The sequence below is a fragment of the Taeniopygia guttata genome, chromosome 2 (genome assembly GCF_048771995.1).
Source record: "Taeniopygia guttata chromosome 2, bTaeGut7.mat, whole genome shotgun sequence".
Classification (NCBI taxonomy): domain Eukaryota; kingdom Metazoa; phylum Chordata; class Aves; order Passeriformes; family Estrildidae; genus Taeniopygia; species Taeniopygia guttata.
Window position 1 is genome coordinate 152136479 of NC_133026.1, and position 24543 is coordinate 152161021.

The following is a 24543-nucleotide window of genomic DNA, read 5'->3' on the forward strand; positions in this document are numbered from 1 at the left end:
GGGGTCCCTGGGCTGCAGGATGGGGCTGCAGGGGTCCCTGGGCTGCAGGATGGGGCTGCAGGGGACCCTGGGCTGCAGGATGGGCCATGGGGGTCCCTGGGCTGCAGGATGGGCCATGGGGGTCCCTGGGCTGCAGGATGAGGCTGCGGAATCCCTGGGCTGCAGGATGGAGTCCCCTGGCCACTGTCCCTGGGCCACAGGGGTCCCTGAGCTGCTGGAGCTCATGGCACGTGAGCACTGAAGGAGAGGGACACTGGTGCCAGGGCTGTGACCCCTGTGACAGTGAGAGGTGGCCAGAGGCACCCACAGGAGCGGCGGTGCCTCCACGGGGTGTGAGGACACTGCACACAGGGCATGGGGTGCTGCTCCAGAGGGAACGAGGACACCGGGAATTCCTAGGAAGGGAGCAGGGAAAAGGATGGGATATCCTGAGGTGCTTATTGTCCCATCCCATTTCCCATCTCATCCAATTCCGTTGTCCCATCCCATCCACTTGTCCCATCCCACTGTCCCATCCTATTATCCCATCCTATCCACTTGTCCCATCTCATTGTGCCATCCCACTGTCCCGTCCCATTGTCCCATCTCATCCAATCTCATTGTCCCATCCCACCATCCCATTGTCCCATTCCACCCAATCTCACTGTCCCATCCCATTGTCCCATTCCATCCAATCTCACTGTCCCATCCCATTGTCCCATTCCATCAAATCTCACTGTCCCATCCCATCCATTTGTCCCATCTCATCCAATTCCGTTGTCCCATCCCATCCACTTGTCCCATCCCACTGTCCCATCCTATCCACTTGTCCCATCTCATTGTGCCATCCCACTGTCCCATTTTATTGTCCTGTTCCACCCAATCTCACTGTCCCATCCCATTGTCCCATTCCATCAAATCTCACTGTCCCATCCCATCCATTTGTCCCATCTCATCCAATTCCATTGTCCCATCCTATTGTCCCATCCCATCTGGTTGTCCCCTCCCATTGTCCCATCCCCTGGTGCCATCCCACGGTCCCATCCATTTGTCCCATCCCATCCATTTAGCCCATCCCACAGTCCCATCCCACTGTCCCATCCCGTGAGGTCTCAGAGCAGCCCAGGAACCGTGAGGCACCAGGAAGGAGAGGGAGGGTGAGTGGGCTCCTGGCGGGGAAGGCACAGCAGCCACACGCTCCGTGTCTTCCCAGGCCCAGGGACAATGACCCCTGTGGGTCACTGCCAGCCCAGGTGAGGCTGGAGGAAGGTGAGGAAGGTGAGGAAGGAGAGGAAGGAAGGAGAGGAAGGAGAGGAAGGAGAGGAAGGAAGGAAGGAAGGAAGGAAGGAAGGAAGGAAGGAAGGAAGGAAGGAAGGAAGGAAGGAAGGAAGGAAGGAAGGAAGGAAGGAAGGAAGGAAGGAAGGAAGGAAGGAAGGAAGGAAGGAAGGAAGGAAGGAAGGAAGGAAGGAAGGAAGGAAGGAAGGAAGGAAGGAAGGAAGGAAGGAAGGAAGGAAGGAAGGAAGGAAGGAAGGAAGGAAGGAAGGTGAGGAAGGTGAGGAAGGAAGGAAGGTGAGGAAGGTGAGGAAGGTGAGGAAGGTGAGGAAGGAAGGAAGGTGAGGAAGGTGAGGAAGGTGAGGAAGGTGAGGAAGGAAGGAAGGTGAGGAAGGTGAGGAAGGAGAGGAAGGTGGGGAAGGTGAGGAAGGTGAGGAAGGTGAGGAAGGTGAGGAAAGTGAGGAAGGTGAGGAAGAAGGAAGGAACTCTGCCCACTCGGGGCAGCTGGGCTCAGGAGCTCCCGTGCAGGACATCCAGGAGCTGAAAGCTCCAGTGGCCCCACAAAGCATTAGGAGTAAATCACGGAGGGAAACCCACTAGGAGTAAATCCATGAGGGGAAAACCATTAGGAGTAAACCAGGAGGGAAACCCACCGGGGATACCGAACCAGAGGAGGTTTGGCTGTTTGGGTGGCTCCCAGAGCCACCGGCACCGCGACCCGCCGGGGCTGCGGGAGCGCAGGGAGGGCTCGCAGCCAGGCGGGGAGGGGTCTGCGGTGCCAGCTCAGCCTGCCCGAGGCTGGGAGGGCTCCAGATGGCTCCGGGGACTCGGGCTGCACCCCCACAGGAAGCGCTGGATTTCCAAAAAAGCAGCTGAAAGAAAACAGGAGGTTGCGAGGGGAGAGCTGAATACATTTGCATAGTTAAGGGCTCGTTGCATAACGGGACGGATCGGAGCGGCCTCCGAGCGCTCCCGGGGCACGGAAGGGTCGGGCAGGGAGCCCCATCCCCGCAGCGGATCACCTGAAGGACCGGGTGTCGCATCACCGGGAAACGCCTCGGCTTTTTGGAGAAGAGTGGGGTGACGGAAAAAGCTCCAGGACGGGACCTGACCTGCTGGAAAAGGAGGGGAAAGCAGCAAATCCCTCGCTGTGCCCGCGGGAGCGAGTGGGAAAGCAGAGGGAGTGCCCACAGCGGCTTTCCCTGCAGAATGATCACAGAGTCGTGGACCCACGGAATGGTTTGGTGGGAAGGGGCATTAAAGCTCATCCTGTTCCGCCCCTGCCATGGGCAGGGACACCTTCCACTATCCCAAGGTGATCCAAGCCCTGTCCAGCCCGGCCTTGGACACTGCCAGGGATCCAGGGGCAGCCAGAGCTTCTCTGGATACCTGTGCCAGGGCTGCCCACGCTCACAGGGAAGAGTCCCACCCTGGTATCCCATCTAAATCTGCTTTCCTTCAGCACAAAGCTGTCCCACCTTGTCCCCTGTCACTGCTCTTGTGGGAAGTGCCTCTCCAGGGACCCACACCCCTGCAGCAAGAGTGGAACGTGGTGCCAGCCTTGCCCACAACCCCCTGTCCCCCCCAGCCCACCCGGACACAGCCAAGGGGCCGGCAGGATGCTCCCAGGCCAGCTCTGCCTGCCCTTTTCCAGCAGCCACAAACGTTCTCTGGTGTCCAGCCCAGTTTCCTCACGTGCAAGGCCTCCATCAGCCCGAGCAGACCCGCTCCTGGCCCTGCTTGGCCCTGATAAGGCTGCCCTGGCAAGTTTATCTCCCGGCACATCTGTCCTGCCAGAGCTGCTCCTGCTCTGCGTTCCTCCCTCTGCTGGGTCTCTGCCCCTTCTCCGCAGCAAATCCACAGGGTTTTGGCATGGCTGGTGCTCGGGCTGCACGCAGAGCCCTGTCTGGCACCGTCTGCCCCTCTGGAAACACCTCCCTGGGCAGCTGAGAGCACGCCAGGGCCTCGTCACCCTGAGCCCACATCCCTGGGAGGCTGCTGAGCCCCACAGGCCTTTCCCTGTTAATCACTTCCACGCCTGTGCTGTTTGTGCAGCGACTGCGGGGCATGACTGCGCATTGGGGCTGCTCCTGATGGTCCCATGACTTCCTTCAGCCTCAATGTCACCTGTCCCAGCCCTCTGCGCTGCCTCAGCTCAGCTCTCCTCACCTGCTGCTTATTGACAAAGCTGCTGATCAAAATACTGAGTTAATTTGGCTCTGAGAGCCCATGTTCTCCCTTACAGCTCCCCTTCCAGCACACCCCAGCCCCTGAGGCACGTCTTTGTCCCCCCCATGCAGCAGCCAGGCTGTCACAGGGGACAGAAGTTTCCTTTTTGGCTTCTGCTGCTGCTGCTGGGATCTCCTGGGGGTGCAAATTGTCCTGGTTTGTCCCAAAAGCACAAAGAGAGGGCTCAGCAACGGAGCCCTGGGGTCTCCAGCACCTTTTCCCCACTCCAGAGGTCACACCTGACACCAGCTCTGTCACGTTTCTCTTCGTGAAAGGTTTGACCTGGAAGATAAAAAGGAACAAACCAGACCAGATTATAATGTACCTATGTCCAGTTTTCCACTGAACTGGTTCCACATCTTCATCTTAATCAAAGCTCAGGAAAGTGTTAAAGGTTGTTGGGACAGGAACTCCCCAGCTGTAATGTGACAGCCAAGAGAGGGTCCTGCAGCCCGGAGTCCTCAGGCTGGGGGTCATGGTGTCCTTCCTGCTCATCCTCCCTGTGTGGGAGAGGTTCTGCCAAAAGGGTGACGTGGATTGTCCCCTCCTCACCTCCCCAGAACTGCCACCAGCGTCCCCCCATTGTGGGGAGCAGGACAGGACCAGCTCTGCCTGGGACGGGGCTCCTGGGGCACAGCGGGGTCACAGAGGGCCAGGACTGAAGGAGCCAGCAGAGATTTCAAAGTGAAACCAGCCTGCAGAAGAAGGGAACAGCCAACAGCCAAACGCAGGATCCAGGGCAGGGACACTCTGGGACGGGTGTCTCAGCCACACGCAGCACCGCCCCACCAAGAGCTCCACCAGCCCAGTTTCCACCCCTGTGAGTGGGGCCAGGAGTCAGGAAATCCTGATCAGGGCCTTGTGGAGCAGCAGGGAATTCTCCCAGGAGATGCTGAGGGCTGGCAGTGGCAGCAGAGGCTGACACAAACCAGGTGCTCCTTGTGTGTGATAGCCACAGGCAATGGGCAAAGTCCGACAGCTGTGCCCAAAATCCAGCCAGTCTGCTCCAAATTCCAGCCAGCTCTGTCCAAAACTCAGCCAGTCTGCTCCAAATTCCAGCCAGCTGTGCCCAAAACTCAGCCAGTCTGCTCCAAATTCCAGCCAGCTGTGCCCAAAATCCAGCCAGTCTGCTCCAAATTCCAGGCAGCTCTGTCCAAAACTCAGCCAGTCTGCTCCAAATTCCAGCCAGCTCTGTCCAAAACTCAGCCAGTCTGCTCCAAAATACAGTTACTCTGCTCCAAAACCCAGCCAACCTGCTCCCAAATCCAATCCCTCTGCTCCAACATCCAGCTAGCCCGCTCCAAAATCCAATCCCTCTGCTCCCAAACCCAATCCCTCTGCTCCCAAACCCAATCCCTCTGCTCCCAGTTACCGCTGTCCCCCAGAACACAGCCAGGCAGCTCCGGTGGGAGCAGCTGCTGGCAGGGCCCTGACCCCACTTCCCCTTGTTAGCCCTGCCCTTGGGATCACAGAATCATGGAATTGCTGAGGCTGGCAAGCCCCTGTGAGCCCCCTGAGTCCAGCCAGCACAGCCAAGGCCACCACTGACTCTGTCCCCAAGTGCCACATCGGTGTGGTTGTCACATCCCCAAGTGCCACATCCACGTGGCTGTCACAGCCCTCCAGGGGCAGCACTCCCCCCTGCCCTGAGCAGCTGTGCCAGGGCTGCACAGCCTTTCCCAGGAGCCTGTCCCTCAGCCCTTCCCAGGAGTTTGTCCCACAGCCCTTCCCAGGAGTTTGTCCCTCAGCCCTTCCCAGGAGTTTGTCCCTCAGCCCTTCCCAGGAGTTTGTCCCACAGCCCTTCCCAGGAGTTTGTCCCACAGCCCATGGTGGCCTGTCCGTGGTCTGTCTGCGGTCTGTCCCTGGTCTGAGGCTGTGCCCCTCCTGCCGTGCCCCATCCCCTGCCCAGCCTCCCCCCCATGCTGCCCTCAGCTGCTGCTGCCTGTGCCCCCATTCTGGGGCCAGAGCAGCCTTCCCTCCCTTCCCGGTGATCCTGGCTATCCCATTTTTACCCATGGCCAGAGCAGCCTTCCCTCCCTTCCCGAGGCGATCCTGGCTATCCCATTTTTAACCATGGCCAGCCTTCCCTCTCTTCCTGATGTGATCCTGGCTATCCCATTTTCAGCCATGCCACAGGAGCCTTCCATCCCTTCCCGAGGTGATCCTGGCTATCCCATTTTTAACCATGACCAGAGCAGCCTTCCCTCCCTTCCATCCCTTCCCGAGGCGATCCTGGCTATCCCATTTTCAGCCATGCCAGAGCAGCCTTCCCTCCCTTCCCAAGGCGATCCTGGCTATCCCATTTTCAGCCGTGCCACAGGAGCCTTCCATCCCTTCCCGAGGCGATCCTGGCTATCCCATTTTTAACCATGGCCAGAGCAGCCTTCCCTCCTTTCCCGAGGTGATCCTGGCTATCCCATTTTCAGCTGAGCCAAAGGAGTCTTCCATCCCTTTCCAAGGCAATCCTGGCTATCCCATTTTCAGCCGTGCCACAGGAGCCTTCCATCCCTTCCCGAGGCGATCCTGGCTATCCCATTTTTAACCATGGCCAGAGCAGCCTTCCCTCCCTTCCCGAGGCGATCCTGGCTATCCCATTTTTAACCATGGCCAGAGCAGCCTTCCCTCCCTTCCCAAGGTGATCCTGGCTATCCCATTTTTAACCATGACCAGAGTAGCCTTCCCTCCCTTCCATCCCTTCCCGAGGCGATCCTGGCTATCCCATTTTCAGCCGTGGCACCTCCAGCCGATGCCCTGATGCGAGCAGCGCCCAGGGCTCCGTGCTCAGCTCAGCTGGCTGCCCTCCCGCTCCTGGGAGCGCTTCGGGAAGAGCTGGAGACGGTTTGCTGCCCAGCAGGAGCACGGGCAGGGCCGGGATGGACAGAAGGAGCCGTTCCAGAGGCTGCAGCCCCGCCAGCTGTGGAAGCGCTTCCAGAAAACCGCTCTGCCCTCTGCCAGGCCCGCTCTGATCCCGTGCTGTTGGGTCCCTGCTGACCTGCACCCCCCTAATCCGCACACCTGAGATAGCTGCTGACACCTGCGGGGTCCACACCTGCACAGGTGATGCTGCAGGTGAGGAGCTGCGGAGCAGGGCAGGTTAAAACCTGGCAGAATCAGCCACACAGACGGATCTGGGCCCTCAGAGCCCCTGCACAATCGTGCTCCGACAGATGGAACAGCGGGAAGATGTTTGCCAGATCCACGGAGCCGCTTTGGCACCTAAACCTTCAACCTCGAGCTGTGCAACAACACATGACATCATCACACCCCGGCCCCATCCATCAAAGGCGGATAAAAATAGGCGCACGCCGAGAGGGGCCTCCCGGCAGCGAGAGGGGAAGGGAGGCAGGGAGCGTCCCCCAGCCCTGGCACCTCCCAGCCCCGCGGAGCCAGCTCGGGGTCAGGGCTGGGGGTCCCAGCTTCTCCCAGGGTGACGGTCCCACTGTGCTGGGCTGTTCCCCCAACCCTGCGGAGCTGCCAGAAGGGATAAAAGCAGACTGACCTCCCGACAGGGGCTCGGGAGCACCCACGGGTGCTGCCAGCTCGCAGTCAGAGCACCTTCAGGGGGGATCCCTAGCTGGGACCCGGGTTAAATGACACCAGGAGCTGCAGGAGGGGTGCACATCCCTGGGGGATCACCCCTGGGGGGACACCCCCAGGTCTGGCGTGTCAGCCGCCCTGCACCTGCCAGCCCTGCAGGCTCAGCAGCACCCTGAGCTCTGGAGGTTCCGGTCCAAGCCCAGCCCTGGAGGGGGCCCAGGGTGCCTGGGGACGGGGGGACAGGGGTGACAGAGGTGACAGAGGTGACAGGAGCCCCAGCTCCACCCTCCGAGCGCCGCCTGCCCAGGGCTGTGCAGACAGAACTCGCCCCCAGCAGCAAATCCTGCCTGCCTGGCCTCCCACACACCACAATCCTGGATGGAAACCCAAACCTGGACCTTTACACCCATAATCTCACTGCTGAGATCCCCCAGCTCCTCAGGCAGGGCTCCGGCCTGCTCCTGTGCTCAGGGCAGCCAGGAAGGAGCTGGGGAAGGACAGGTTGGTGGCAGCACAGCCAGGTGAGCTCCCTGCCAGCAGCATTCCCTGCTGGAGCCCTGGTGCCAGAGGCACTGAACCTTCCCGGGCTCCCTGACTGCAAACTGTGGTGTGAGAAGGTGAGACCGGGCAGGGGGACAACCTGAGAGGGGCTGGCAGAGGGAAAGGACAGAGTCTGGCACTAAAAGTCTCTGCAGCTGCCCCACACCTGGGGATTCCCAATGGAAATGGCCTCGGAGGGGCTGGTGAGGGAAATGCAGCCAGATCCTGGGCATGAGAATCATGGAATGGTTTGGGCTGGAAAAGCCCCCTGAGCCCATCAGGCCAAGCTGTCCCCAGCACTGCCAAGGCCACCACTGACCACGTCCCCAAGTGCCACATGCACATGGCTGTTAAATCCCTCCAGGAATGGGGACTCCCCCCCTTCCCTGAGCAGCCGTGCCAGGGCTGCAGCCCTTTCCAAGAAGGAATTTTCCTAATATTCCACCCAAACCTCCCCTGGCACAGCCTGAGGCCGTTCCCCCTCCTTTCCATGTTCTCTGGGAGCAGAGCCCGACCCCCCTGGCTGCCCCCTCCTGTCAGGGACGTCTTGGGAATGAGGTCTCTCCCACTGCAAGCATCCTTTTCTCCAGGGTGAGTGCCCCCAGCTCCCTCAGCCTCCCCTGGTGCTCCAGACCCTTCCCAGTTCCATTCCTGTCTCTGGACATGCTCCAGCCCTTCAGTGTCCTTCTTTTCCCGAGGGAGAGGCACAAAACTGCCCCAGGACTGGAGGTGCCTCAGCGATCCAGCACAGGGGGCTGTGCCCTGGGTCTGTAGCCACGCTGTGGCTGGAACAAGCTGGGGGCTGTTGCCCACCTGGGCACACCTGGACGCTCTGGCAGGGTTGTTGTGGAGCATCCAGCTCCGGGCAGGCAGAGCCTGGGGCTCTGGGTGTGGGTGTGGAGCCCTGTGGCTCCCATGGCCTCAGGACAGTAGTCACGGGCAGGGCTCAAGCCCACGCTGCCGGCACTGCCCGGGCCCTGCTCCCTCTCAGAATTCCCAGCTGGAGCCCTGGGAGCAGCAGGGGCAGGCAGATACTGCAGGAGGTCACACTCCCCACAAGAGCGTGGAGGCCACCAGGATGGAGCCGTTTCTCCTGTCTTTGGTGATTTGGTGGCTGGGACAAGCAGAGGAGGATGCACCGGGTGACTCCTGCCTGGAAAGGAACAGCAGGGCAGGTACTGCTGTGTGTCCCCCAGCAACAGAAATCCACGGATGGGGCACTGAGGATGAGGAGGTGATGCTGGACAGGGGTGATGGGCAGTGGGAACACAGGAGATGGTCACTGCTGGGGGAACACCCGTCCGAACAAGCTGGGGATCCCCACACCAGGAATGCTGCACTTCATGTGACCAACCTCGGACAAGGAGATCCAGGGCCCAGCCAGCTACTGCTGCTGGCTGCGATTTATGTGCCTCAAAGGACGTTAAGGACTCCCATAGGAGCTGCTGGGCTGGGCCAGGCCATGGACATGGGAACCTCCAGCCATGGACGTGTCCCCCATGTGGGTGACAAGGCGTGGGAGATCCCCACAGAGCCTTGGAAGACCAAACCTTCCCCCTGGAAAGCTGGAAGCAGCTCCCCAGCTCAGACCTGAGCCCCCCGTGGCCCTGCATCCCTGCACCCCATTTCCACCAGTGGATCCAGAGAGGAACAGCACAAGGGCTTGAGCAGGGGCCAGGCTGTGTTCCATCAGCTCCTGGCAATGCCCAGCACGGAGCCTCTGGAGCCAGAAGCTGCATCTGTATCTCTGGTTAATAGCCCTCAATCAATTTCTCTCCCACAAATTTGCCTAATGGCTTTTTAAAATCCCTTTAAAATCAACTTGGGCTGCTGCAAACACCCTCTGGCAACGAATTCCACTGCGTATCACACCAAACACTCACCCCAAGGAACAGTCAAAGATTTCCCTCCTCCGGGTGTGTTCCATCGGGCTTCCCAGCTGTCACCCTGTGTGGAAAGAGCAGGCAGGGCAGGTGTGCTCTGCTCTGTGCCCCCCAGCACACCAGGGGGGAGCTGGAGAAGGGAGGGGAGGTGGGGATGGTGAGGAGCCTCCCCCCGTGCCCTCCCCATGTCCCCAGCCGGGGTGCTCTCCCAGCTGAGTAACTGGTTTCACACGAAAGCTCGTCCACACCTCTGCCACCCCTCCCTGTGCCACCAGAGCCAGCACTGTAGCCCAACCACCCAGAAACTTCAGCGGCATCAGCAAGCTCTGCCAAGTCATTGTTCATCGCTTTTCAGGGGTGCTGGAGGTGATGAAAGGCAGTTCCACGCTGCAGCCACGCCAGGAGGCGGTCACAGGAGCGCCGTGGGGAGCTGGAGTCAGCTGAGGCTGGGAGGTGGTCACGGAGCGCTGCAGGGGCTGTGGAGATGGGAAAGGTGCCTGGGTGTGGCGTGTGGTTTGTGTTTGGTTGCAATATTTTTATCCCTTGTCCTTGAACTTATTCCCAGACTTCACTGTGATAAGAGCCAGGGGTTGACTTCCCTTCCAGCCCTGCCTGGCACTCATGGGACAAGGTCACCCGCCGTGGGAGCTCGTGGCACCTGGCACAGGCACAGGGTGCGATGGTGTGACGGCGCTGGATGGGTGCCGGGAGGTGGCCGTGGCCCAGGGGTGATGATGGGGGAGCCTTGGCCAGGCCAGCTCGGGGTCACCCTGGCAGTGGGGACTTACCCAGGTGGGCTCAGACACGGGGCTGCAGCTGGAGGCACCATCTCCCCTGGTGCCGCAGTCAGAGCAGCCCAGGCGGTGGCCCAGCTGGACCTGGTGGTGGCCCACGCCAGGAAACAGCTCCTGCTGCCTTCCCCTGTGCGGGGCCGGGATGTTGTGTGCCATACCTGGTGTGCACTTCCCGTGTCACCTCGCCCAGAGCCGCCCTCGCCGTGCTCCTCTCGGTTAACCGCGGCGCCCAGAGCAGCCGCAGCCCGGAGGGGGAGGACGAGCCCAAATCCCGCCAGGCGCCAGTACAGCACGGAAGAAGGGTGGGACAACGAACGGTCGGGCTAAAAGTAACTGGAGACGGCCAGAAAAAGAAAAAAAAAATAAAAGCATCTAACGAGCCAGAGACTTCTCATGGAATGAAAACATCTGTTGGGCGCCGGGTGGGGGCTGGTCCAGACTTTTCGGGGTGCCCAGGGACCCGCGAGGGGGTCCCGCAGAGGTCCAGCCCCGACAGTGGCGCGGAGCAGGGGCTACTCGGAGAGATGCCGCGGTGGCCCGGGCACGTCCAGGGACGGTGCGGGGAGCGGGCAGAGCCCCCCGAGATTGGGCTGGAGGGGGCAGCGGCCGGGGGAGGCTGGGCAAGGCAGCACCACCGGCATGGGACGGGCCCGGGAAAGGGGCTCCGAGGGGTGGGACAAGCCCCGAGGCCCCGGGAAGGGGCAACCGGCGGCTGCTGGGGGGAGGACACGGACACGCACCGGACGGCCCCGGGGCGGGTCGAGCCCGGCGGCGCATCGGGGTGCCGGGGGTGCGGGTGGCACCGGGGGTGCGGGAGCTGCCGGGGGTGCGGGAGGCACCGGGGGTGCGGGAGCTGCCCGGGGGTGCGGGAGCTGCCGGGGGTGCGGGAGCTGCCCGGGGGTGCGGGAGCTGCCCGGGGGTGCGGGAGGCACCGGGGGTGCGGGAGCTGCCGGGGGTGCGGGAGCTGCCCGGGAGTGCGGGAGCTGACGGGGGTGCGGGAGCTGCCCGGGGGTGCGGGAGCTGCCCGGGGGTGCCGGAGCTGCCCGGGGGTGCGGGATCTGCCCGGGGGTGCGGGAGCTGCCCGGGGGTGCGGGAGGCACCGGGGGTGCGGGAGCTGCCGGGGGTGCGGGAGCTGCCCGGGGGTGCGGGAGGCACCGGGGGTGCGGGAGCTGCCCGGGGGTGCGGGAGCTGCCCGGGGGTGCGGGAGGCACCGGGGGTGCGGGAGCTGCCGGGGGTGCGGGAGCTGCCCGGGGGTGCGGGAGGCACAGGGGGTGCGGGAGCTGCCCGGGGGTGCCGGGGCCCCTCCCGGCGGGGCGGGGCGTGCGCGGCCGCACGTCCGGAGCGGGGCGGGACGAGACCGGGCCGGCCCCGCGCGGCACCGGCAGAGCGCGGTGGGGCTCGAGGCGGTGCAGAGCCGTGCGGTGCCGCTTGGCTCGGTTCGGCTCCGTTTCGCTCCCCTCGGCTTGGTTCCGTTGGGTTCGCTTCGGTTCGGCGCGCATCAGCTCGGCTCGACGTGATTCAGGGCGGCTCGGGTCGGATCGGAGCGGATCGGAGCGGATCGGGTCGGACTAGAGCCCGGCAGAGCCCGGCAGCTCTCGGCACAGCCCGGCACAGCTCGCAGAGCGCGGTTCGCGGCGGGGATGGCGGTGCCGGAGCCGGACGCGCGGCTGGCGCAGGAGAAGGAGGAGGAGAGCGAGGAGGAGAGCGAGGTGCTGGAGGAGAGTCCCTGCGGCCGCTGGCAGAAGCGCCGCGAGCAGGTGGGAGCCGGGCGCGGCGGGTCGGGAATGCCGGAGGGCGGCCATGGAACGCCGGGAGACGGGATGCGGATGCCGGGGAATGGGGATGGGGACGCCGCCGCCGGGCCCTGCGGGGCCCCGGGCTGTGCGGGGCACGGGCAGCGCCCGCAGGTGCCCGGGCACGGCGATGGACGCGGCCGGAGGGCGATGCGGGGAGCGGCTCCGCGGGGAGCGAGTCCCCGGGGGCGGCCGGAGGCGCAGGGAGCCGGGCTCGGTCATGCCCTGGTCGGGCTGTGCCGATGGGGAAAGCCGAGCTCGCCATGCCACAGCGCTTCGTGTGCCGGTGAGGGAAGCCGAGCTCGCCTTGTGTCGGTGCGGGCTGTGCCGGTAAGAAAACCGAGCCCACCTTGTGTCGGTGCGGGCTGTGCCGGTGAGGAAAGCCCAGCTCGCCTTGTGTCGGTGCGGGCTGTGCCGGTAAGGAAAGCCGAGCCCGCCTTGTGTCGGTGCGGGCTGTGCCGGTAAGGAAAACCGAGCTCGCCTTGTGTCGGTGCGGGCTGTGCCGGTAAGGGAAACCGAGCTCGCCTTGTGTCGGTGCGGGCTGTGGCGGTGAGGAAAGCCGAGCTCGCCTTGTCTCGGTGCGGGCTGTGCCGGTGAGGAAAGCCCAGCTCGCCTCGTCTCGGTGCGGGCTGTGCCTATGCGGGGACCGGGCTCACCGTGCCCAGGTGCGCGGGCTCCGGGCTCGCCACGCCGGGTGTGGGGAGCCGATCTCATCGTGCCCCGGTGCGGCTGCTGCTGGGGGTTTCACCGTGCCCTGCTCTGGGGTGTCTGGGGCAGGAGTCGGGCTCGTCGTGTCCCGGTGCCGGGTGCTGGAAGCCGGGCTCATCGACTGTCCCTGTGCCCTGGGGCAGTCCCGTCCCGCGGTCCGATGTCCCGCTGCTGACAGCCGCCCCGCGGGCGCTGGAGGCTCCCGGAGGGTTCTGCTGCTCTGGGTCCCAGAGCTGGTCCCGGTGACAGCCCTGCAGGTCGCAGCATGGTGACCCCGGGGCGCTGGCCCGGAGCTCCTGCAGGAACGGGGACTCGCCGGGTCACTGGTGGGGTGTCGGGGCTGCCCTCAGAGCCCACCCCGGGCGCAGGAGAGTGCGGTTCCTCCTCTCCAGAGAAGGGGATTAGTTCACTTCAGCTCATCTTCCTACAGCGGGGTGCAGCGTCAGGCGTGCCCCCCCAAAACTGGGGCTGGAGTCCCTCCCCAAAACTGGGGCTGGAGTCCCTCCCCAAAACTGGGGCTGGAGTCCCTCCCCAAAACTGGGGCTGGAGTCCCTCCCCAAAACTGGGGCTGGAGTCCCTCCCCAAAACTGGGGCTGAAGTCCCTCCCCAAAACTGGGGCTGGAGTCCCTCCCCAAAACTGGGGCTGGAGTCACCCTGTCTCTGTCAGGGAGCAGAGCCGCAGGTGAATCCTGACCCCAGACCGGGCTGGGGGACAGACACGACACCGGAGGGGAAGAGGCCCATCCAAGGCCAAAGCCTTTATCTGCCCCTTATCTCCCTTCTCCCCGGTTAAAGACCCAGCCCCAGCGTTCAGCTCAGACTGCGGCTGCATCTCCCGGCCTGAATTCCCAGCCTGGGCTTTGCTGAGATCTTGATAACCTGCTCCTGACTGATAAGCTGCTCTGCCAGCACCTGCCCTTCTGTCCCTCGGTGCTGCCAGGTGCTTCCACACCCACACACCCTTTCCCCCCACTCCTGCTCCCTCCTCCTGTCTGGAAAACACCTTCCCCACAGCAGGATGCCTGACCCTGACCCTCATGAAATGGAGGACATTGAGGAGCTGGAGCGTGTTCGGAGACAGGAATAGAACTGGGAAGGTCTGGGGCACCAGGAGCAGCTGGGGGAGTTGGAAAGGGGCTCAGCCTGGAGCAAAGGAGGCTCAGGGGGGACCTTGTGGCTCTGCACAGCTCCTGCCAGGAGGGGAGAGCCGGGGGGTCGGGCTCTGTTCCCAGGGAACGGGAACAGGAGGAGAGGGAACGGCCTCAGGCTGGGGAGGCTTGGGTGGGATATTGTGAAATTCCTTCCATCTGTTCTGGCCAAAGAGTCGTGTTTAATGGTGAGGATTTCAATGCTGACCTTGTGCAGGAGCTTTCTGGAGCGGTGCTGCCCTGCCCGGACCTGGCCCAGGGGGGTTCATCCTCCTGTGCAGGTGTGGGAGAAGCGGAACCCCCCAGTGCCATCTCCGCACAAGCGCTCTGGGTCGCGGTGCTGTGCTCTCCATCCGCAGGGATTTTCCAGCTGGAGCAGTGGGAAGGGTGGGTTGGCCTTCCCAAGGGCAGCACAGCTGTTCCAGGAGAGCCGGAGTGGCAGGAAGGCTTCCTGACTGCCGAGTGGAGGAAGTTTTGTGGAGGAGCTGTGTCTGTGCACATTCACAGATGCTTCGTGACGTGCAGGAAGGAGCTGGGCGCTGGAGATGCACTCTCCTCTCGCTGCCCTCAGCTCTGCTGGGCTTTGTACCTGCGGGGAGCTTCCCTCGCTCTGCCGAAGAGCCATTGCTATTTTTTATTTCCCTGACCACCTTGTCAGAGCCCAGCCCTGTGTGGGACCCTCGGAGCTGTGCCCTATCTCTGGTTTGGAGGGCAGGGCCATCAGGGGGGCACTGTCCCGGGGGCAGAGGGGGAACTGGGAGCCTGGAACGCTGGTGGAGCACAGGCAGGTATCCTGCTTGACCCGGGGGCTCAGCCTGGAGAAAAGGGGGCTCGGGGGGGACCTTCTGGCTCTGCACAACTCCCTGCCAGGTGAAGGTCAGGTTGTGCTCTCAGGAAACAACAGGACACAGGCAAACAGCCTCAAGTCGTGCTAGGAGAGGTTTAGGTGGGATATTGGGGAACTTCCTCCTGGAAAGGGCTGCCCAGGGCAGTGGTGGAGTGCCCACCCGAGGGGAGATTCCACATCCCTGTGGGTTGGTGGTGGCCTTGGCACTGCTGGGACAGGATGGACTCCGTGGCTCAGAGGTTTTCCCAACCCAAACCATTCAGTGGTTCCAAGGTTCTGCAGACTGAGAGCGATATATTGACATTATTGTACCTTAATGGTGTGGACACAAGGACTGCACCTTGTTTTCACACACGGGACTCTGCTGGGCCTGCCCTGCCCCCAGGAAGAATTTCCCTTCCCAGCCTCCTTTGCCGATTTGTGATTCTTTATTCCTCAGGGATGTGCAGTCACAGGGTGGCACGAGCAGTTGAGGGAACAGGAGCCCTTGGACGAGGTGTGAGGAGAAGCAGCTCCATGGCCCCTGTGGTGTCCCAGCCCCAGCCCAGCCTGCCCTGCCCCTCTCAGAGCTCTCCTGTTGTTTGTGAACTGCTGCTGGCACAGAATTTTCCACGTGGGAGCACCGGGGCTCTTTCAGCCTTGCCTTGATGACCTCATTTGCTTTTCCCACCCACCCTGGGGAGTATGAGCAGAGGGGAAAGGAGACTTGGTTTTCTGCTTTTCTGAAAGGTTTTGTGCCTCTGCTGGTGTGAGCAGGGCTGTGGTGAGCCCCAGCAGCCCGTGCTAGGCTCAGTCTGGTTTATCCCTGCTGCTTTGGGTTCCCAAACCCTCGATCTGCCCAGGACAGGGGGGCTGTGACCAGTGGGTGTTTGCTGCTCACTGCTGCTGGCCCCACCACATTCATCTGTGCCATTTCCTGGGGTCAGGCTGCGATTTCCACACCCTCACCCTCACCTCTCCCACCCATCCCCACCAGTCAGTTCTGCCCATGGTGCTCCCTGTGGGAATGCCCTGGACCAGCTCTGGGCTCCTGCAGGCCTTCCCTTGGGATGAGTGCTGTGGCAGAGCTCAGCCGTGGCTCGTGGATGGACCTTTGGAGTTGTTCCTATAATTTATTCCTCTAAGCCACCCTGGAGTTGTCCCTTGCTCGTGATTCTGCTGCTGCTTCCAGTGTGGGATTTGCTTTGGAGCAGCCTTGGAGTTGAGTGAGGGAAGGGATGGGGCACCCAGAGGGACCTGGACAGGCTGGGGAGGTGGGACCGAGCGATCCTCGTGCACCTGGGCCAGGCTCCAGCACAGACACGGGGTGGGGGAACTGCCTGGAGGGGATCCCTGGGGTGCTGGGAAAGGCTGGACATGCCCCGGCCCCAAACCCCCCGTGCCCTGGGCTGATCTCCCAGCAGGAAAGGAGGGGGGATTCTGTCCCTCTGTCCCGGTGCTCAGGTGAGACCCCACGTGCAGAGCTGCCCCAGCCCTGGGTCCAACAGCAGGAGGACGTGGAGCTGCTGCAGAGAGCCCAGAGGAGGCCACAGAGATGCTCCAGGGCTGGAGCCGGGCTGGGAGAGCTGGGGGTGCTGATCCAGAGAGGAGAAGGCTCCAGGGAGAGCTGGGGGTGCTGACCTGGAGAGGAGAAGCTCCAGGGAAAGCTGGGGGTGCTGATCTGGAGAGGAGAAGGCTCCAGAGAGAGCTGGGGGTGCTCACCTGGAGAGGGGAAGGTCCAGAGAGAGCTGGGGGGCTCACCTGGAGAGGAGAAGGTCCAGAGAGAGCTGGGGGGCTCACCTGGAGAGGAGAAGGCTCCAGAGAGAGCTCAGAGCCCCTTGCAGGGCCTGAAGGGCCTAGAGACGAGGGATGGAGGAACAGGACACAGGGAATGGCTCCCACTGCCAGAGGGCAGGGCTGGGTGGGATATTGGGAAGGAATTCCTGGTTTGGCCCTGGCATGGGGAGCCCAGAGCAGCTGTGGCTGCCCCTGGGTCCCTGGAGGTTTTCCAGGCTAGGCTGGATGGGGTTTGGAGCAACCTGGGCTAGAGGAAGGTGTCCCTGCTCATGCCACAGGGTGGGACTGGGGGTCTTGAAGATCCCTTCCCACCCAAACCATCCTGGCTGCTCCAGTTCTGGCTCTGAGCTTTAACTCTTCCAGCAGGGTGAAAGAGGGAAACAGCAGCATGAATGCAGGGGAGAAATGCTGAAGCAGCATTTAAGGAAAATAAAGTGATGTTAAAAGTCAGCAGCAGGGGGAGGTTTTGGGGTGCTGCTGTAGGTTCCCACAGATCAGAGAATGCAAACAAAACATGGAAAAAGAGTGTAAGCGCTGGAATCCCGTGAGGTGCAGGGGGTTCCCATTTTTAGGCATTAATGAGGTTTGCACTTGGCAGCAGGACCCCGGTTCCATGGTGGATGATTTGGGAAGGCTCCAACTATGCAATATCTGCCACGGGGTTATTTTTAAAAGCTGCTTTGTTGCCAGCCGTCCCCAGGGATCTGGGCTGGGAGCGTGCGGAGCTGTGAGGAGCTTTTCCAGCACAGGGGGATCAGCTGCAGGACTTGGCTCCCTCTTTTCCTGCCATCTCTTTTGTTCCTGCCTCTTTCTGCTTCTCTGGCTTTTGTTTGCCACGGGTGAACTTTGTAGGGTGAGTTTGGGGTGACCCTGCCGAGCTCAGCTGATCTCGCAGGTGAACTTCCAAGACTTTTGTGTTAATATCCAAGAATTCAGGGTGATATCCTAGAATTTAGGGTTCATATCCAAGAATTCAGGCTGATATCCAAGAATTTAGGATGACATTCAGGAATTTAGGGTTAACATCCAAGAATTTTGGCTACTATCCAAGACTTTAGGGTTAATAGCCAAGAATTTAGGGTTAATATCCAACACTTTAGGACAGTGAAGGCTTCACCGTGACTGTGCTCTGAACAGGGGTTTTGGGGCACCCCAGAGGCTTCTAGTAAAGGGCAAACCAAAAGGAAAGGGAACTCTATTGGAAAGCTCAGCAGCAGACAAATGTTGCTGGAAGCAGACAGTGGAGTTCTGTCCCCAGCACGTGCTCCGGGGGTCTGGCAAGGAACGAGCCTTGGCTGTGCCAGATTTAGAGTCCTCCCCATCACCCTCCGGCTCGTGTGGGCGGCGGGGCCTCTCGTGGATGGTTCCTCGGGGCTGCTCTGCCCGTGCCACGTTCTCCATTTCACGGAGCCTTTAATCCTCCGGGATCTTACCCGGCCACAACAATCCCGTGCCTTGTTCTCGCTGCTGGGGAGGGGGCTGACGTCAGCCTGCCGTGAGGCTTCAGTGCAGGAGCTCCTGGTTTGTCATGCAGGAACACGCTCTTTATCCCCATCCATATTCCACAAGGAATGCCTGGCCGCAGCTCCTGTATCCCATTCCTGTTTTGTATGGGAATTCCAGGCTGCAGGTCCTGTATCCCTGTCCTGCTGTGCATGGGAATTCCAGGCTGCAGCTCCTTTATCCCATCCCTGTTTTGTGTGGGAATTCCAGGCTGCAGCTCCTGCATCCCATCCCTGCTGTGCATGGGAATTCCAGGCTGCAGCTCCTGCATCCCATCCCTGCTGTGCATGGGAATTCCAGGCTGCAGCTCCTGTATCCCATCCCTGTCCTGCACAGAATTCCAGGCTGCAGCTCCTGTATCCCATCCCTGGTTTGTATGGGAATTCCAGGCTGCAGCTCCTGTATCCCATCCCTGTCCTGCAGGGAATTTCCAGTCTGCAGCCCGGTGCTCCCCCCCGCCTGAAGGGTTACAATTCCTGGCATTTGCCATGTTTCCTTCCCCTTCCTGCCTTTATCCGGGCTGGTTTTGGCCCTTTCCCTCTCTTTCCCAAGGGGGTGGTTTTGTTTGCAGTGCCCCAGTCGCAGCCAGCTCCGGTCCCCTCTGTGTCCCCCAGCTCCTTCCTGCTTTTCCTCGGCTGTGAGCGGGTTTTGCGCTCCCCTGCTGGGCCGGGGGTGTCCCGGGGGTGTCCCGGGGGTGTCCCGGGCCGTGTCCCGGGGGTGTCCCGGGCCGTGTCCCGGGCCGGGTGAAGCTGCTGGAATGCTGTGGCTCAGCCCTGCCCTGAGCAGTGCATGGCAGACCGCGGCTGAGCTTCCCTCAGGGCTGTCAGGCTGCTCACCGAGGCTTTCCTTGGGTTTCCTGGAGCTGCTTCGCTAGGGGCTCAGCTGCTCAGCAGGGCACGAGCACGGAAATCAGACTGAATTCCTCCGAGCTGGGCTGATTCCTGCTGGTCCCTGCTCCTGCCTGGCCCATAGAGTCTGTGGGGCTGAGATGCTCTTCCAGCACGGTCTGCTGAGTCCTAGCGTGTCCTGCTGTGTCCTGGTGTGTCCTGGCCGGGCACTGCAGAGGCTCCCGGGGCCTTTGGCCTGGCTTGGACTGGTGGGCACAGGGGGCTGTGCAGTGGGATGGGACACAGCATTCCCATGGCATGGGGCACAGCATTCCCATGGGATGGAGCACAGCAGTGCTGGGCTGGGGCTCATGTCACCTCCCCAGGCTGGGCCAGGGTGGCCCCAGGTTTGTGTCACCTCCCCAGGCTGGGCCAGGGTGGCCCCAGGTTTGTGTCACCTCTCCAGACTGGGCTGGGGTGGCCCCAGGTTTGTGTCACCTCCCCAGGCTGGGCCAGGGTGGCCCCAGGTTTGTGTCACCTCTCCAGACTGGGCTGGTGTGACCCCAGATTTGTGTCACCTCTCCAGACTGGGCTGGGGTGGCCCCAGGTTTGTGTCACCTCTCCAGGCTGGGTCAAGGTGACCCCAGGTTTGTGTCACCTCCCCAGGCTGGGTCAAGGTGGCCCCAGGTTTGTGTCACCTCCTCAGGCTGGGTCAAGGTGACCCCAGGTTTGTGTCACCTCCCCAGGCTGGGTCAAGGTTACCCCAGGTTTGTGTCACCTCCCCAGGCTGGGCTGGGGTGACCCCAGGTTTGTGTCACCTCCCCAGGCTGGGTCAAGGTGACCCCAGGTTTGTGTCACCTCTCCAGACTGGGCTGGGGTGACCCCAGGTTTGTGTTACCTCCTCAGGCTGGGTCAAGGTGACCCCAGGTTTGTGTCACCTCCCCAGGCTGGGCTGGGGTGACCCCAGGTTTGTGTCACCTCTCCAGGCTGGGCCAGGGTGACCCCAGGTTTGTGTCACCTCTCCAGGCTGGGCTGGGCCGGGGTGGCCCCAGGCTCGTGTCCCCTCCCGGGCCATCAGGGCCTGGGGGTAAAGCAAACATTGCGGCTGCAGCGTGGGCAGGGAACGGCTTCTCCCAGGAAATAACAACCCTGGTGCTGCCCCGTGCAGGATCTCTCCTGGCTCTGCTCGGGGCAGTGGAAAAATACTCCTCTGTCCCCTTCCCGCAGCAGGGCCGGAGAACAGGGATCGCAGTGTTCGCTGGCAGCTGCCGGGCAGCGGGGAAGGGCAGGGCAGGGCAGCCGTGGGCATGGAGGGAAGCGGAGGCTTCCAGCCCTCCCACCGTGGGCAGGGGCAGCTCCCGAGATCCTGCTGGGAGAGGCACGGTCCCTGTCTGCTGGGATGGCACAGGGACCCTTGAGCTGCTGTGGCTGCCAGGCAGGAATCTCCTGGGAGTGGACAGTGGCTTCCCACTGCCAGAGAGCAGTGCTAGATATTGGGGTGGGATGGGATTTTGGGAAGGAATTGCCCCCTGTGGGGGTGGTGGGGTGTTGCAGTGAGAGCAGTGCTAGATATTGGGGTGGGATGGGATTTTGGGAAGGAATTCCTCCCTGTGGGGGTGGTGGGGTGTTGCAGTGGAATTCCCAGAGAAGCTGTGGCTGCCCCTGGATCCCTGGAAGTGTCTGAGGCCACGCTGGAGGGTACTTGGAGCAATCTGGACTAGTGAAAGGTGTCCCTGCCATGGCAGGAGGTGAAACGAGGTGAACTTTGCGGTCCCTTCCCACCCACACCACTCCGGACTTTGACAATTCTGTGACAGGGAGAGTTCCTGGAAAAGAGCTGGATGCCATGGATGCCCGTCCTGGCCCGGATGGGGCAGCTCTGGCACTGCTGGGTTGTCCCTGACTCAGTTTCCCTGCCCAGTCTCTCAGACCCTGGGCACAGCCATGCACTGGGGTGCTTCTCCTGGGTGACTGGGCAGCCCTGCTGCCCCCTGCCCCGGCTCTGCTCCTTCCCCCACGCTCCAGGACGGAACTGGCCACCAGTTCCTGTGAGGGACAGAGCCCACCCTGTGCCTCCCTGTCCTCGGCGGGGGTTCCTCAGCCAGGCAGGGCTGAGTCAGTGCTGAGCTCACGGTTTGTGACAGACAGGATCAAATGCTTCACTGGAACCAAAATATTTTCCATCCTGCGTGCTCCCCTCACCTGCTGGTTGTGTAACAGGATGGCGCGGACAGAACAGGTTTGTCTGGCAGCGCGGATCCCTGGGCAGAGCCGTGGGGCCGGGACCGTCCCCAGCCCTGGGTGCTCCTGCCGGGCACAGCTACTGCCAGCTCAGGGACAGCCTCTGGCCTGGCTTGGGGCGAGTGCAGATGACCCTTCTGCTGTTGGATGGGGCCCCTGGAGCAGGAGCTGGGAACCAGGAGTGTGCTCCCAGCTCGGGACAGGGGGTGTGACAGTCCCTACCCGGGCACGGCAAGGCACAGGAGGTCGGTGACCCCTCACCTCCAGGGCCCCCGGGTTCTGCCCGTGCTGCCTCTCCTCGTCCCTGACCCTTGGGGACCTGCAGGACACAGCTCAGGTGTCCCTGACTGGGGCCTCAGCCCTCTCAGATCACTTTTCCCTTTCTCCTGTTTTCTGAAGCGATTTCTGTGTTGCAAGAGCCGCCCCTTCCCTGCCTGGGGCCACAGCCAGGGACGGCGGGGCACAGCCTCGGTCAGGGCCAGGGGACACGGGGTTTGGGGGGCACAGGTGGCTCAGGGCCAGGACACAGGGTTTGGGGGGCACAGCCTCGCTCAGGGCCAGGGGACACAGGGTTTGGGGGGCACGGGTGGCTCAGGGCCAGGGGACACGGGGTTTGGGGGGCACGGGTGGCTCAGGGCCAGGGGACACAGGGTTTGGGGGGCACGGGTGGCTCAGGGCCAGGACACACGGGGTTTGGGGGGCACAGGTGGCTCAGGGCCAGGACACAGGGTTTGGGGGGCACGGGTGGCTCAGGGCCAGGACACAGGGTTTGGGGGCACGGGTGGCTCAGGGCCAGGACACAGGGTTTGGGGGCCACGGGTGGCTCAGGGCCAGGGGACACGGGGTTTGGGGGGCACGGGTGGCTCAGGGCCAGGGGACACGGGGTTTGGGGGGCACGGGTGGCTCAGGGCCAGGGGACACGGGGTTTGGGGGGCACGGGTGGCTCAGGGCCAGGGGACACGGGGTTTGGGGGGCACGGGTGGCTCAGGGCCAGGGGACACAGGGTTTGGGGGCACGGGTGGCTCAGGGCCAGGGGACACGGGGTTTGGGGGGCACGGGTGGCTCAGGGCCAGGGGACACGGGGTTTGGGGGGCACGGGTGGCTCAGGGCCAGGGGACACGGGGTTTGGGGGGCACGGGTGGCTCAGGGCCAGGGGACACAGGGTTTGGGGGCACGGGTGGCTCAGGGCCAGGGGACACGGGGTTTGGGGGGCACGGGTGGCTCAGGGCCAGGACACGGGGTTTGGGGAGCACGGGTGGCTCAGGGCCAGGGGACACAGGGTTTGGGGGGCACGGGTGGCTCAGGGCCAGCAGGGCCCCATGCCTGCTGCCCGTGTGTGTCCCTGTGTCCCACCAGGAGCTGGACACTGTCACCCCGCTCACAGGACAGTGGGGTGGACAGGCCGGGCTGGCATTTCCTCCGCAGGGGTTTTTTGTTCACCGCTCAGCCCCGTGCTCCCCCAAATCCGCCCGTGCCCAGCACCAAACGTGGTGGAGGCACAAAGGACTGGAATCATCACTGCACAGCGTGAGTGGAGAATCATGGACCGGTTTGGGTGGGAAGGGACCTCACAGCCCCCCCGCCATGGGAGCAAAACCTCCTCTCCCGTTATTCGCTGCCCCATCCCCCGGCTGCTCTCCCAGCCGCATCCCCGAGCCCGTTCCCGTGCCTGGCTCAGCCCTCGCTGACGAGAAAAGCTCAGAAGGGAGCGATTGCTTGGAAGCTGCAACCTGATCTTTGGTAAACCTGCCCTGCCCCGTCCCCAGCGGTCGCTCCGGGCGCCGGTAGAGCGCTCCCGGCAGCGGCGGCGCTCCCGGAACGGCGCCGGTGCGCACCGAGCAGCGCACGGAGCTGCATAACGAGAGCGGGATGAGCCCGGGGGATGAGTCCCGGGGGATGAACCCCGGGGGATGAGCCCCGGGGTGTGAGTCCCGGGGGATGAGCCCCGGGGGATGAACCCCGGGGGATGAACCCCGGGGGATGAGCCCGGGGGATGAGCCCCGGAGACCTGCGCCGCCGCGTTTTGTCCCAGCCGGGCTGTGCGGAATATGCCGCGTTTATTTATTGCTGGAGGCCAGGCCGGAGCTCGGAGCAGGAGCAACCGGTGGGGATCGGCTTCGTTCCCACCCGGCCGAGACGGAGCACGGCCGTGTCCGCACGGGGCGGGGAAGGGTCCCGAGGTCACGTTCCGGAGCCTCCCGGATCCCGGCACTGGTCCCACTGCTGGGGGTGGGATCCTGGATCCTGGCTGATCCTGACAGATCCCAGCACTGCTCCCACTGCTGGGGCTCACCCCACTGCTGGGTCCATCCCACTGTTCTGATCCCGGCAGATCCTGGCACTGGTCCCACTGCGGGGTTCATCATACTGATGGGGTTGAGATTCCAGATCCCAGCAGATCCCAGCTCTGTCCCACTGCTGGCTTCATCCCACTGCTCAGATCCCAGCTCATCCCACTGCTGGCTTCATCCCACTGCTCAGATCCCAGCTCATCCCACTGCTGGCTTCATCCCACTGCTCGGGTTGAGATCCTGGCAGATCCAGTGCCCGAGCCCTGGGTGCTGGGATGCCCCTTGGGCCCGGAAAGAGCTGGTTTGGAGCTGGGAGGAACCAGGACGAGATGGGCTTTAAGGTCCCTCCAGCCCAAAGCTGTGATTCCAAGACGACTGTGTGACTGGCACTCTGGCTGTGTGCACTGGGATCACTGGGATCACTGGGAAGGCTGTGGCCCATCCCTCGCCGGCCATGCCAGGCTCTGTGCGGAGCCTGTGCCGGGCAGGAGGAGGAACAGAGGTGCTTTGTGTGCCCGCAGCATGAACTGGGTGTGCCCTGCTAATGAGCCGGGGGTGCTGAGCGCCCACGGCTGCCCCAAGCCCCGCAGGGACCAGCCCTGAACCAGCCAGCGGGGTGGACCCCAAAGATGGCCAGTGGGATGAGCCCCAACAGCGGGATGAACCCCGAGCCCAGAACACCAGCAGTGGGATCAGCTCTGGCATCAGGACAAGCCCCAGCAGCAGGATGAGCCCCAAGCCCCAGCAGCTGCACACCATGTACCTGTACCTGCCCCAGGAGCAGCAGAACAATCCCCTTTTCCTCTGCATTCTGTACCTGTACCTGCCCCAGGAGCAGCAGAACCATCCCCTTTTCCTCTGCATTCTGTACCTGTACCTGCCCCGGGAGCAGCAGAACAATCCCCTTTTCCTCTGCATCCTGTGCCTGTACCTGCCCGGGAGCAGCAGAACCGTCCCCTTTTCCTCTGCATTCTGTACCTGTACCTGCCCCAGGAGCAGCAGAACCTCCCCTCTGGATCTGAGCCAGGTGCCTTGGAGGTTTTACCTGGGCTGGAGGTGGGTCCTGGTGGTCGTGGCTGGTCTGGGGAGCAGGAGGGCCCGTGCAGGATGTCACCTGTGGAGGTGTCACCTGTGGAGGTGTCACCTGTGGAGGTGACAGCTGGAGTGACAGCTGC

At 62.8% G+C, this 24543-nt stretch overlaps 1 protein-coding gene and 1 long non-coding RNA gene across 5 annotated transcripts in view; one reads left to right on the forward strand and one right to left on the reverse strand.

Annotated features, from left to right (window-relative positions):
* Window positions 1-1435: 1435 nt before the first annotated feature.
* LOC140682498 (uncharacterized) lies at window positions 1436-11063 on the reverse strand. 3 transcript variants are annotated; one of them, XR_012054328.1, is made up of 4 exons: window positions 10975-11063; window positions 10393-10567; window positions 9441-9916; window positions 1436-3762 (listed from the first exon to the last, which is right to left on the reverse strand). It is a non-coding gene; the product is annotated as an uncharacterized lncRNA (long non-coding RNA). The 3 variants fall into 3 exon arrangements; XR_012054329.1 differs by lacking the exon at window positions 10975-11063 and having other exon boundaries at window positions 1436-2123; window positions 2274-3762; window positions 10393-10735; XR_012054327.1 differs by lacking the exon at window positions 10975-11063 and having other exon boundaries at window positions 10393-10735.
* Window positions 11064-11550: 487 nt separating this feature from the next.
* The window catches only part of NRBP2 (nuclear receptor binding protein 2), a 28379-nt gene continuing 15386 nt past the window's right edge, over window positions 11551-24543 (forward strand). Inside the window, exon 1 of one of the 2 annotated variants that reach the window (XM_041714152.2) lies at window positions 11551-11991. In XM_041714152.2, the coding sequence (XP_041570086.1) occupies window positions 11875-11991 (117 nt within the window). In that variant the 5' untranslated portion in view covers window positions 11551-11874. The remainder of the gene's footprint in view (window positions 11992-24543) is intronic. The other variant, XM_072925157.1, reaches the window with a different exon arrangement.